General features: G+C 39.3%; 2 protein-coding genes across 2 annotated transcripts; both read right to left on the bottom strand.

Annotated features, from left to right (window-relative positions):
* Positions 1 to 282: 282 nt before the first annotated feature.
* Positions 283 to 5497, bottom strand: vps72a (vacuolar protein sorting 72 homolog a). Its single transcript, XM_023412100.2, has 6 exons — positions 5110 to 5497; positions 3011 to 3163; positions 2345 to 2465; positions 1943 to 2119; positions 1438 to 1582; positions 283 to 1057 (listed from the first exon to the last, which is right to left on the bottom strand). Exons 1-6 carry the CDS (start codon positions 5224 to 5226, stop codon positions 667 to 669), a joined length of 1104 nt encoding a protein of 367 aa, XP_023267868.1. The 5' UTR covers positions 5227 to 5497; the 3' UTR covers positions 283 to 666.
* Positions 5498 to 6382: 885 nt separating this feature from the next.
* Positions 6383 to 11773, bottom strand: LOC111659262 (leucine-rich repeat and immunoglobulin-like domain-containing nogo receptor-interacting protein 1). Its single transcript, XM_023412136.2, has 3 exons — positions 11441 to 11773; positions 8890 to 8967; positions 6383 to 8706 (listed from the first exon to the last, which is right to left on the bottom strand). The coding sequence occupies exon 3, from the start codon at positions 8692 to 8694 to the stop codon at positions 6865 to 6867; it is 1830 nt and encodes a 609-aa protein (XP_023267904.1). The 5' UTR covers positions 8695 to 8706; positions 8890 to 8967; positions 11441 to 11773; the 3' UTR covers positions 6383 to 6864.
* Between the last annotated feature and the right edge of the window lie 363 nt (positions 11774 to 12136).

Below are 12136 nucleotides of genomic sequence, written 5' to 3'. Positions count from 1 at the left end.
TACCAACTAAGGTCTGTCATATTTCAATGCTTGGTGTTCTGTTGAAAATTAACAATGAGCAATAGCAAAGAGTATTTATATTTCAGTGGGGTTGGAATGAAGGGTGAAAAAACATTTAGATAGTTTTGATGACACCAAAAACTTGTATGGGTAGATTCAGAGTGGATTTTACGTCATGAGGGGCATTTTAAATGTGCAGTTCCACAGAGGTCCTTGCAGTGTAGCTGTTGTTTCAGTGTTTGATGTTTGTGTGTTAGAGTTCATGGAAATACAATATATGAATTAGTTTCAAATATTTATTTTTTGTAGTATGTAAGTATGTACAATTGTAGAAACAAAAAACCTTAACAGTAAAAAAAGCAAATAAAAAAAAATCAAAGCTGCCAATGTGCAGAATCAAACCTATTTTGAATTCCAAAGCCAAGTTGTAGTTTTTCATCCACTCACCTGGGATTTGTCTGGGTATTAATGTACAGAACAAACTCTCATACACAGAGACAACACTAGTGAGACTTCTTTTGCAGTTTAAGGAAATGTACCAACCAATCAATTGGTGATCAATTGGTTATGGTTTTCCCACGTGTCACACAATCAAGTCACTGTGCCTCAACTGAGAAATATAGAAAGACATACATACCTATATCCTAAATTTTTTATGAGACTAGCCTATGTTGAAACCGCACTCTGTTTAACAAGCATTTTCTGGCGAGCACCCTTCGTTGCCGAGGAGTCATGTCCCGTCACCCCTCCCGAAGTGTTTGGAAATCCATGAGCAGCCACGTATTTACGGTACGCTTCCCGGATGATGCGGAAGGCTCGTGTGTTAGCGTAAGGTATGTCAGTGACTGGGTCTCGGTACAGTGCAGCCTTGTGAGTGACGGGACAAACCTCCTGGACGGGAAGCTGAGGACTTGACTGTGCGCTGCGTGGAAAGGCCGCCTCGAACGCCTCATCATCACTGAATGTTATGTAGGTACGGGAGCACAAGCCTCCAGCAGGCTGCTGGGAAGGTGTGGTGGGATTTTGCGGTGCAGTCTGAGGAACATCCTGATCCAACCTTTGTAAAATGGTAAAATGACAAACATTACATTTGTGCCACATTATATGCTAATAATCTATATAATTATTACCAATTAATTAGCAAGCAACTAATTTTTTTCTCTTCCTAATTTTTTTTTTTTTAGTGGTTATAACAGGTCAAGGTCAGGAGAACTGATAAACAGAACTACTAATCATGGTCATATGTTTGGGTATACGCCACTCTTAAATCATTAAATACCTCATGGTGATGATTTAAAACAAAATATTATTTTCCACAAGCCCGGATTACTTGACATAAACACAAAATCTGTACAGTGTATACTGGCTCAGAGAGGTATGTCATCTACCTGCCTAGCATGAGCCAGTCTAGCAAGTCTAACATGAGATCATACGTACCCTTCAACATCTACATTTTCTTCTTTTAGGACTGAGTGAGAGACAAGGGGCATCAGGACTGAATGGTAACGGATAGTTGGTCCTTCAAAACGCCGCTTCTTGTGGACTTGTTTCTTCTTGTCTGCCTCCAGACGTTCATAGTTCTCTACACACAGAAAGTAAAATGAATAGGTGCATCCACATTTCATATTTACTGTCATTAAGTGAAACAGCTAGAGACAACCTGAGACAATATAGTCGTAAATTCATATTCGTAACTAATGTACTGACAACAATAACTAGTAAAACTCATCATTATACAATATCTACAAGGACTTTGTGTATGCCCAAACAAATGGGCTACAAAAATAGTACTGATAAAAGTCAGACATATGATCACATATGTGTCATCACTATAACATCCTATATACAGAAGCTCGAGCAGTAAGTACTTGGCATGAAGACGGAGAAAATTTTGGTGCCAAAACTGTCTTTCCATTGAGTAATTTGACCAACATGTTCTCACCTAGTGACCGAATGTTGATCTCAGCCGTTATCTTGGCCTCAGCCAGCAGCTCTTCCTGGGTAAGGGGCCGGTCACGGTGAGCACCTCTCCTTCTCCGAGGGGCATCCTGACGCTCTTGCAAGCGCAAATTGGTCTTTCGGGTATGTTCACTGGTGGACTGTCGCACAGACTTCCGAGCTAAAAGAATGATTAAGGCACCCAGCTCAGACAAACCCTCAAACAAAGATGAGGAATGGTGTTCAGAAACTAATTGTTTATTTAAAAATCATACCCTCTATCATAATGTGCTTATTACATGGCGGTTTGTGTGTTAAAACAATTTAAGTGAAGTGTTTCTAGATAATTTATGTGGCAGTATCTGACAACAGAGCGGTTTTTGTGGGAGGGTTGTAGCAATCTTACTCTCGTTAAAATCTTGGAATTCTTGTGGAATCCTCCTTTTGAGCTCCACTTTAGTTTTCTCAGTCTTCTTCTGTTCCTCAGAGGGTCTTTTCGGTTTGGGTTTTGCCACTTTTATGGGTTCCTTGGATTCAATAAAGACAAAAGTAATCTATTTCATACATGTATATGAGCAAAACATGTCCAAACTTTCCAGACAGCAACTTGCAGAACTGCTTGTGACTATAATGCGATCTAATACTATAATATGGAGGCAGAGCTAAATCAATTATCTTTCTGCTCCCTTTGCTACTGTTAAGAGAATTGCATTTGGCAACCAAGCTGCAGTGGCTACACAGCGTCTACAGTAAAAAGCAGCTTCATGAGGTTCATGCGTGTCTGAATAGCAGGGCTGAAAAGTACACATGCTGAGAAAAATATTTCACAGGATGACGCTGAGAAAAAATAAGCTGGCAGCTAAATGCAAGTAAATTTGGTTTTAGAGGAAAAACAAACAGTTTTCATGTTCATGTAATGAACAAAAAAAATACTCTCATGTCACAGCGTTTTATGCTGCAATGTCATTTAAAAAGGTCTCTTGGGTATGAATACAGACTCATGAAGATAATTCACTAATTAATTCTGAGACCTGATTCAGAGTCTGACAGCTGCTGAAATGACTGTTGCTACCTTATAAGCTTTAGTGACAACTCGACTTTTCCGCCGAGGTGCATCCTCCTCCTGGTCGCTGTCTGGCTCGTCTCCCTCATCGATGTCAAAGTCGCTGTCCACCTCGTCTTCTGTGTCTGAATGTTCACCATGATACTCATCATCTCCTGATTCCTGAAAGGAAACAAAAAGGCACACTAATTAAGCCTAATATTTATGAAATATGATTAATGGAGACTACCTGTTAATGAAACAACCTTGAAAATAGACCCTACAGTCAGTTGACTAAACCAACTTTGAGGTTTTATATATATTGTATTCAGACATTTTTACCAAGTTAATACAAGTTAAATACATCACGCTAGTATGATGTAGATAAGTTAAGTTGTATAATGTACATGTCTGCTGAGAAAGGGACTGTTAATCTAGGAATATGGAGAAGAATCATCTTCCTCATACAACAAGCAGGTTTAGTTTTGATTCAGATACTCAGGCTACTCACACTCACCCATTCACTCAATTCCAGACCTACAACACTAACCTGGATCCTTTTAAGCCAAAAGCCGATTAGCAGTGGTTTTCAGCTATAAGAGACTCCCGGCATTGATTAGGATATGAGTTTTCAGATCAGCATGAGACAACTGACAGTGCTCAATGTGCTATGTGAAAAGGCATGGTCACAGTGTTTTATCAAAGTGCCAGCAGAATTGACTGAAGCATCTCAGGATTTGTTTGTGATTTTTTTTCATCTAGTTACTCTTGTCAACCTCAGCTGAGACAACGTCAGAACTGCCAGAGGATCTGCTGCCAAATCCCCCTACACAAGATGACCCTTGACCCAGCAGCTGTTTGAAGAAAATAAGCTAGACTGTAAAATGTGGATCTTCTTAAAATGTAAGCCTTAAATTAAGTTGCTAGAAAATCAAAAAATAGCATGTAATGTTCTGACAAACAATAAAGATTGAACCCTTTGTACTGTAGCCGTTCTACTCTTTTAGAGTCTGATGCTAAAAAGACTGGCACTCTCTTCACAGATTTGTTAGCTGTAAAGATGGGCATTTTAGAGTTGTGGTCACATTTTCAGATAAATCACATTGGCATGCCGGTTTTGATGACCAGTGCTGTTGCAGGCCTTTACTAAAGGAACATGCTGTAGACTATGTTTGTGTGTCCTTTGCATTTTGGAGGTTTTGTTGTTGTCGTGTATTTTTGAACTTGTATGTACTGTATATATTTCCACTTACTTTGGCTTTGAACACACTTGAAAAGCTGTACTCACAGACCAGAGAAACCAAAGCTAATGGATATTTGTCTCACTGTCAAAATCCTGCAGTCTGAGAAGCACTTTTTGAAAATGAAAAATCATAACAAAAATTGTTCTTCTAACACAGAAATATCAGCTGTGACATTAATTGCAGAAATTATGGTATGAACAGTCCAAGTGTCATTTCTTAAAGCACTGTAAATACTTTGAGACATACATCAACTTACACTAAAGACTCATGTAATTTGTTATACTGAGATGTTTCTAAAACTTTGTCCAAGCCATGAACGTTAATAATACTTAGAGTAACTATTTAAAAACAAGTCCTTGCACCTCTCACTCTCCGGGCATTGAGTGCGTAACCTAGTTTAAAATAACCCTCTTACTTCCTATGCATTAAACATACAGTACTGACCTGCAAGGCTAATTTAATGTCTCTTCTTGTTATTGTTAGTAATCGATTAGTCTACCTACATAAAACAATTCCATATGTCCATATTTGATAACACTTCAATACTTCTGCTAATGGGTTATTCTTCACTTCGTCAGATAAAATTAATTTGAGCTTTTTGGCTTGTTGTCAGACTAGGGACAGGCATCACTTAACCCTCTCAAAACTTGTGATGGGCTTTGGTCAATGAAGACGTTACGCCATTCGATTTTTTTGAATGATTAATAAAAAGATCAAAAGAAATAATAATAATTCTGGACTTATTGTACTCAGTTGCAGGCAGCCTAATATCTTCCAATACAACAACCCGTTCGCGAAATTATGAAAAGCCTGCGTAATCGACTAATACAAGCTAGCTGGGAGCTAATGCTAACTGACTCTATGTCCATCAATTTCATCACTTACATCGTTGAAGCCTCCATAAGTGGTCTTGTAGAACTCATCCTCTTCTTCAGCATCCAGGAGTTTAGACATGCGGTTTCCCGCAGTCTTTCTGGGTTCCCGACCGACTGCCAGACTCATGGCTGTTAATTTCTAAACAACGCTAATTTACGTTTGGGTATCTAGCTGAAAGCTAGTGTTGTGCTAACAGCTATAGACTACCGGACTTTTTTACTTCGCCGTTACTCGCTGTGCTTACTCATTTATATGCTTGTACTCATATTTTATTTAAGTTGTGAATACGGTTTAAATTCACCCTAATATGCCAATAAAGTTCTTTGTAACATGAGATAAGTACACCACTAACAGTAGCCGATAGTAGCCACTGCCTTTTTTGTAGCTAACCAACACATCCGGGGTAAATGATGTACTTCCGAGTTACGGTAAAACGCTACGTTCAAGATAATATTCCTCTTAACTTAGTGTTCGTACGATTTGACCTTTCTATATACAGTCTATGGATTTGACTCGATAAAGCATACAGTCTGCGAAGAATTCTGCATGCTGTTTAACTTGATATTGCATCAAGTTATATTAATAATTATAGAAATAATTATAATATTATTTCATTTAACATTAACACCTTAACTGCTGAATCGTTCGATACTGTTGTCATGGAAACCGGTGGAGTTGGTACCTTACACTAAGAGCGAATGTATTTCCATGGCAACAGCATGATTTGGCTGAACCTCCTTGTGGCAGTTTTGATGAACGTTAGATTTTTTGTTCATTGTCTTATTTCAACGACCATCCCTAGGCTCAGATCTTTATTCTCAGCTAAGCTTACAGAGGCTCCGTACAACGAAATTTTACGTCACAAATGTACAAACTGTTCTTTGTGTGCTCAGTGCATTGGATTGCTTTTCAAGACCTATCATTTCATGGTAATTGTTTACTGTACACAGTAAAAGGCTCCACTCATGTGATGGAGGTATCAGATCATTTAAAAATTTGTAATTCAAATGTGTCTACAAAGATTAGGGTGGGCCTACATGGTGGTTTAGACATGGACAGATTAAAACTAAAGCTATTTCGCTACCCCTTGTGGCTGTTCATTGGCTTCTATAGTGTATATTCAGTGTTATGTGATTTTCTAGCGTCATGTGAAAAATTACTTTAAAAATCTGCTCTTTGAAAACATTCACAAAGCAGACACAATGCTTTCTGCAGCTGATGTTTTTTTTGTGTAATTTTGGACTCACTGAGTCACTGAATAAGGACACCAAAATCTACAAAATGACATTTTTGAAAGCACAACCATTTTATTTTATGCTGCTTTTTGAAAGAAATCATATGAAGTGATTTATTGGGGAATAAAAAAACAAAAACAACAAAGTTACATTACACACATCCATTAAAGAACAGTACAGTAAATGTGACAATATCACAATACTGGCAAAAAAATATAAATATATCAAATTAACTTGACATTCTGTATATCTTATATACACATATATATATATATATATATATATATATGTCTTTTTGAGTTTGCTACAGAGATGTTAGCCAAAATGCTCACATTTAAATGAACAAATTAATTGTCAGCGTCTGCTATGCACAAGTTAACATGCCACTAAAATTCAATTCTAATTCTAATTTTTCAATTCTGTCTAGAAATTACGGGTTTTAATGCCAGATGGTTTCATATTTTACAGCTTAAAAACCGTAGTTTTACCAGTTTTGTTTAACTTGAAAAAAGACATTTAACTTATTGGCTCATATAAGTTTCATGGTGAACCTGCTAGTCTCCATATAATTGCCTGTGCCTCCATTACTACTCGACATGGCACCTCGTGGCACGTATGCAATCGTAGCTGTGTGTTTTATTTGCCCTTTGCTCTTACTCCAAAAGAGCATGAAAATAAAACATATGCTCACAGAGCTGAAAAATGAAAGAAACCCAATGGTTGCTGCTATTAGTAACGTCTTGACATCAAATGGGAGTTTCTGATTTCCATTTACACCTGGAGAGGCAGACGGAAAGGCAAACCAACCTTTAAGACGAAACGGGTTTTTAGAAGATGATGGAAAGGCTCGGACATGAAGGCTGACAGGCAGGCTGTCATTTCCTGCCGCATTAGATGCCACACAGAGATAAGTGCCACTATCCTGAGGCTGAGCATAACGAACTTCCAATGAGCCATTAGAGAGAGCCCGTATTCTACCAATAGCTGATAAAGGTCTTAACTGTGGGTTTAGCCAACTTACAGATGGCAGAGGGTCACCTTCTGCATTGCAGTAAAACACTACTGTGTGTCCCTGATCTACTTTCACATCCTGAGGTTTGCGGTTCAGAATTCGAGGCTGGTGACAGGTGAGCAGGCCTGGTATCTCAACTTCAGAGAAATCAAGAAAATCCCAGCCCTGCAGATGGACTGAGGTAGTGCAAGTCGGTGACTTTCCACCAAAGTCCAGGTACAGGTGTCTTCGCACCACCCACAGCAAACGGCAGTCGCATGCCAGTGGGTTGCTATCAAGTCCCAGAGTTTTCAGGGTGTCAACTGACTGAAAAGCACCCACCTCGAGTGTGGTGAGAAGGTTTCTAGATACATTCAGCAAATTGAAATGTGTTAAACCCCTGAATGCCCCGATTCCAATGCGTAACAATGATCCCCCAACCAGATGGAGCTCTTGGAGCCGGAGCAAGTCTCCAAGCAGGTTCCCCTGAATGTAAGAGATTGGATTGAAGGAAAGGTCAAGGAATACAAGATATACAAGATGATGCAAAGGAATGTAGGGGATAGCACTGAGGTTGCAGTGTCTAATGGTGAGGGATGTAAGATTTAGGCCAAAGAGGCTGTTTCCCGACAGTGTCTCCAGCCAGGAGCAATGAGAAATGACAAGTTCCTTGAGGCGCACTAGATGATGGAAAGAATAGTTTGGCAGTGTGGTGAGGCCCAGTCGGCGAAAATGAAGGCTTCTGAGTACGCTGAGCTGTGTGAGCGCCTCTTTCGGCACCGCAGTGAGGTTGCAGCCATCAAGGTGCAGCTCCTGTAGACTGGTTAGTCCGGTGAAAGCTTGATTAGAGATGAAAACTAAATCATTATCTGCTGCTTTAATACACTGCAGGGCTGCCAAGTCATGGAAAGTAAAATCTAAGAAAACAAGGATCTCATTGCTGCTTATGTCCAGTAACTGCAGGTTTGGTAATCCAGCAAATGCTCCCACAGGAATAATCTTCAGGTGATTGCGGGCAAGACGTAGAGTTAGCAGACTTTGCAAGCCGTGAAAGGCTTCCAGTTCAACCACTGCCAGAAGGTTATCACTTAAATCCAAGTCTAAAAGTTGTGTTAAAGTCTGGAAATGCTGATGCACCAGTGTTTTTATATTGTTATGAGTTAAGTTTAGCAGTTTAGCATCTTGTGAGAGATCGTTGGGCACCGTGCTGAGTTGGCCATAAGAGCAATTCACCTCCAGCAGCTCGGTGTTGCAGCGGCAGGACTGTGGACACGGCCGGCGCGTTTCAGATGTTAATGTCACTCCTGTGGCCAGCAGGTAGAAAACTCCCCAGCACAGCCGTTTGTGGACGGCAATTCCCTCAAACATCTGGTGGCCTGCCTGCATGTGTGCGAGCGAGAGAGAGGAAGCCGTGAGAAGAATGAGAAACTGGGGGAACATAACATAACTGCAACATACAAATACAACAAAGCTGACAGTGTTAAGATGTGGCCTATTGCATTAATCTAATCTTTTCAAATTAAAATAATTGTCTAAATTAAAAAAGAAAAACAAATGTCTTACCTTTTGGCTAACAGGAAGTATCTTTTCATAACCAGACAGCTGCTGATGGAGGGTCCTGTCTTCATAGACTTACAAATACTGAAGAAAAAATAAGACAGAAAGCAAAGGAAGTCGTCAAATGTTGCTCATGTTTGTCAGACTTTGAATGTCTGTGAATTCAGTTTGTACTCATGTTGATTTCAGTGCTTCAGTAATCCTCAATGAGAACCTACAGAGGTACCCCCATGCTCAGGTTCATTCTTTTCTTTCTTTTTTTTTTTGCAATGATTGTACAAAATAATGTTGCTGGCACCTCAATAGTACAAACATCATGACTAAATTTCAACAAACCAACTACTTGCAGGCAGGAAGGGGGCAAGTTTAAGAAGTGTAAGCGAGCTACAACATTTTCAATGGAGATTTTGTTTGTGAGACTGTGTCGCAAGAGTTCTTAGGACTTAAGTAAGCTGGCTCTGATTTGAGCACTATAAACCTCAAAATGTCCCTTTTAAACCACTGTTGACCTCTATAAGATCAACAGAAAGTGGCAGCTCTTATCTCCTTCTATACAACTTTGTAGAGCACGCCACTTTCTGTGCAACTGTGTGGATTCACTTCAGTCAAACAGGTGGTGCAGTGTCCCATTCACTAAAACATGTTAGACTGTCGCTGTACATTCAAGCTGTTACACCACTTATCCAAGACCCACAGTCCTGTGGACAGTTTTATTTGAACTTGACTTGCTCCACCTGAAATAGATGAAATAAAAAGAAGGAGCAGGTTGTTATCTCACTCTGTTTTTGTTTTAAGCAGTTTGACAGCAGAAAGAGGGAGAAAGTGTAAACCTGCACCGCATGAGGCAGCACATGGACTTAAACGCTCAATTATCTGGAGGTCCACAATTATTGTAAACATCATCTGTCTTTGGTCAAATTGTAATGTCAAAGGAACACATATTCCTCTGCATTTAATACATTCAATATTTTATGTTTTGTTTATTTTGATGCTGTGATTACTGTAAGAGCAGATTGCAGGCTCATTTAAAAGACGTTTTTTCTGGTATTTTGGAGAATGTTCTGCGTCTCTCAGGGCATGTAGAATCTATTAGCTGGAAAGTAATGTGTAAAAAGGCTAAATATTACTCACAGCTAATGGTGTCTCCACTCTGCTGTCTACGTTTTTGTTTCATTTTGCATTATTTCATTAAAGGAGAGGAAGACCACCAATACACATATCTTCACAACTCATCTATTAAATACTTTGAAGGGTCATATTTCACATATTGCTTGTAATATGTATTTTTGGTCTAAAATGTGGCCACTTCAGCAAATGAAATAATGCTGTATTGACCTGAATAAAGTAGTAAAATAATGTTCTATTGTCATATTATCAACATTAAAAAACTGTAGCAACAATAATGGCAACAATAGTTTTCTAAGGTTTAATGTTAAGACTGTGTAGGTGACTACTACTACTAACATTTGATCATCTCACTTTATTTGAACAGTTGCTAAAACCACCAGTAGGGCGCGACAAGAACAGAAATACATCTGTGCATTGGTTTGAAAAAATGTGGTGATGCTGTCCATCTGCAGGCATTTTCTAACATGGCATGAAAGTTGACTAGAACTGTAAAAATGTTACCATCCCATTGCTATCTGTAATCACACAATGTCATCTTTCATGTGTGATCATTTCATGTGAACATGTAAAAACACTTTTTTTCCTTATGGAAACAAGAATCTGAGGTAGCAAACAAACTGTGAGTCTATAAAAAATGATACAAGGACCAGTTCATCAAAAAAAAAAAAATGTGTGACTTGGAGAAATGTGCCGTTCAGATTGCCAAGAGAGCGAAGGAAAAAACAACATAACACCTTCTGGTGGGATGCCACCCTCAGCTTTGGCAGCTCTCCTCACATGTTGTTGTGCTGAAGGATGCAACACTATAGAGAACGTGAGAACAGGGATGGAGAGAGAGACACAACAGGACTGATTTTGGATACATGTGTGACATTTTCTGCAGAAATCTGTGATAATTAATGGGAAATATCAAATCCCTCATGCTCAGGTAAATTTATTGTATGCCTTTTCCCATCCCTGCAAACGGATCTATTTTGGTCCCAAGTCTACACATTTAATGCTAGACTTCCCTAAATGATTTTCTACTTAAATCATCTACTTTTGAAACTTGTGGTATCCTAGGAAACTTCTAAAATTCAAAATTTCAGCAAACAAACACATCAGAGTGAAGCAGGGTAAAATGATCGCTCGCTGTATCTAAGATGCTGTTTTTCAGGTGGCAATTTTCTCTTGATATAGTATAGTATAGTCTAACTGTCTGTGATGACAGCAACTCCTCGGAGTAGTTAATGATGGAGGCTGACTCCTCCTGCACTCCCCTGGATGCGCACATGCCGGAGCGTGAAAATAGTGTGCAAAGGTGAAATTGCAGTCATTTACTGTGGCTTGACAGCTTCAATAGCTCAAATACAAAGGATGGTAATGTAAAAGCCACAGAATTACAGTCATTTGTAAGGAGAGAAAAAGAAAATGAAGTATTGTAACTCACCGTCTCTTCAGTCTGGAGGGCTTGTCATTGTCATGGCATTCAGGGGTACATTTACAAGTGTAGGTTTTTCTCTGAAGTTGTCTCTGGGTAAATCTTTGACACAAGCAAAGATAATTTAAAGTGCAGGGCACATCTTTTGGTCAGTCAGCTCCAACTCAGAACCTTCTGTTGCTCAAAAATACATCCAAATGAAACCTGCAATGTGAGAGAAACAGACAGACGTGTCGCAACGAGAGAGCTTCATCCTCTCATTCTGAATTTTTCGACTCCAGTTTAAGCGTGTAACTGCAGCTCAGTTCCCCTTGTTGCTTTGCTGTCTGCATGGCAACAGCAACCTGGCTCTGGACGAAATGCGCGAGTGCTCTGTGCATGCTGGGGGATTATATGCACTCGCTTCCTGGACTTCATCCAGAAACGCTGCACTGGATGACAGGAGGCAGCCTCAGGTCAGCCAAATGCAGAGATTTAGGAGCAACAACAGATGGGAATGATTTTATGCGCTGACACTTGGAAATAAAGGAACATATTTTTATCTTTCTTTCTGTCAGAGCCACTCGAAAGTTGGATAATGATCTACTTTTTTCGTTTGTAAATTCATGGGCAGAAGTGAATAAAGGCTGGTGCTTTAGGGGTAAAAAAAAAAAAACTGTCAGATGAAACCTATCAGATATATTACTAATACTGGATTATTAGTAT

The sequence above is a fragment of the Seriola lalandi genome, unplaced genomic scaffold (genome assembly GCF_002814215.2).
Source record: "Seriola lalandi dorsalis isolate HSWRI2012SDOR001 ecotype SW California unplaced genomic scaffold, Sedor1 jcf7180002054476, whole genome shotgun sequence".
Taxonomy (NCBI): Eukaryota; Metazoa; Chordata; class Actinopteri; order Carangiformes; family Carangidae; genus Seriola; species Seriola lalandi.
The sequence above is the reverse complement of the archived record's forward strand: the minus strand, read 5'-3'. Positions and strand labels throughout refer to the sequence as shown.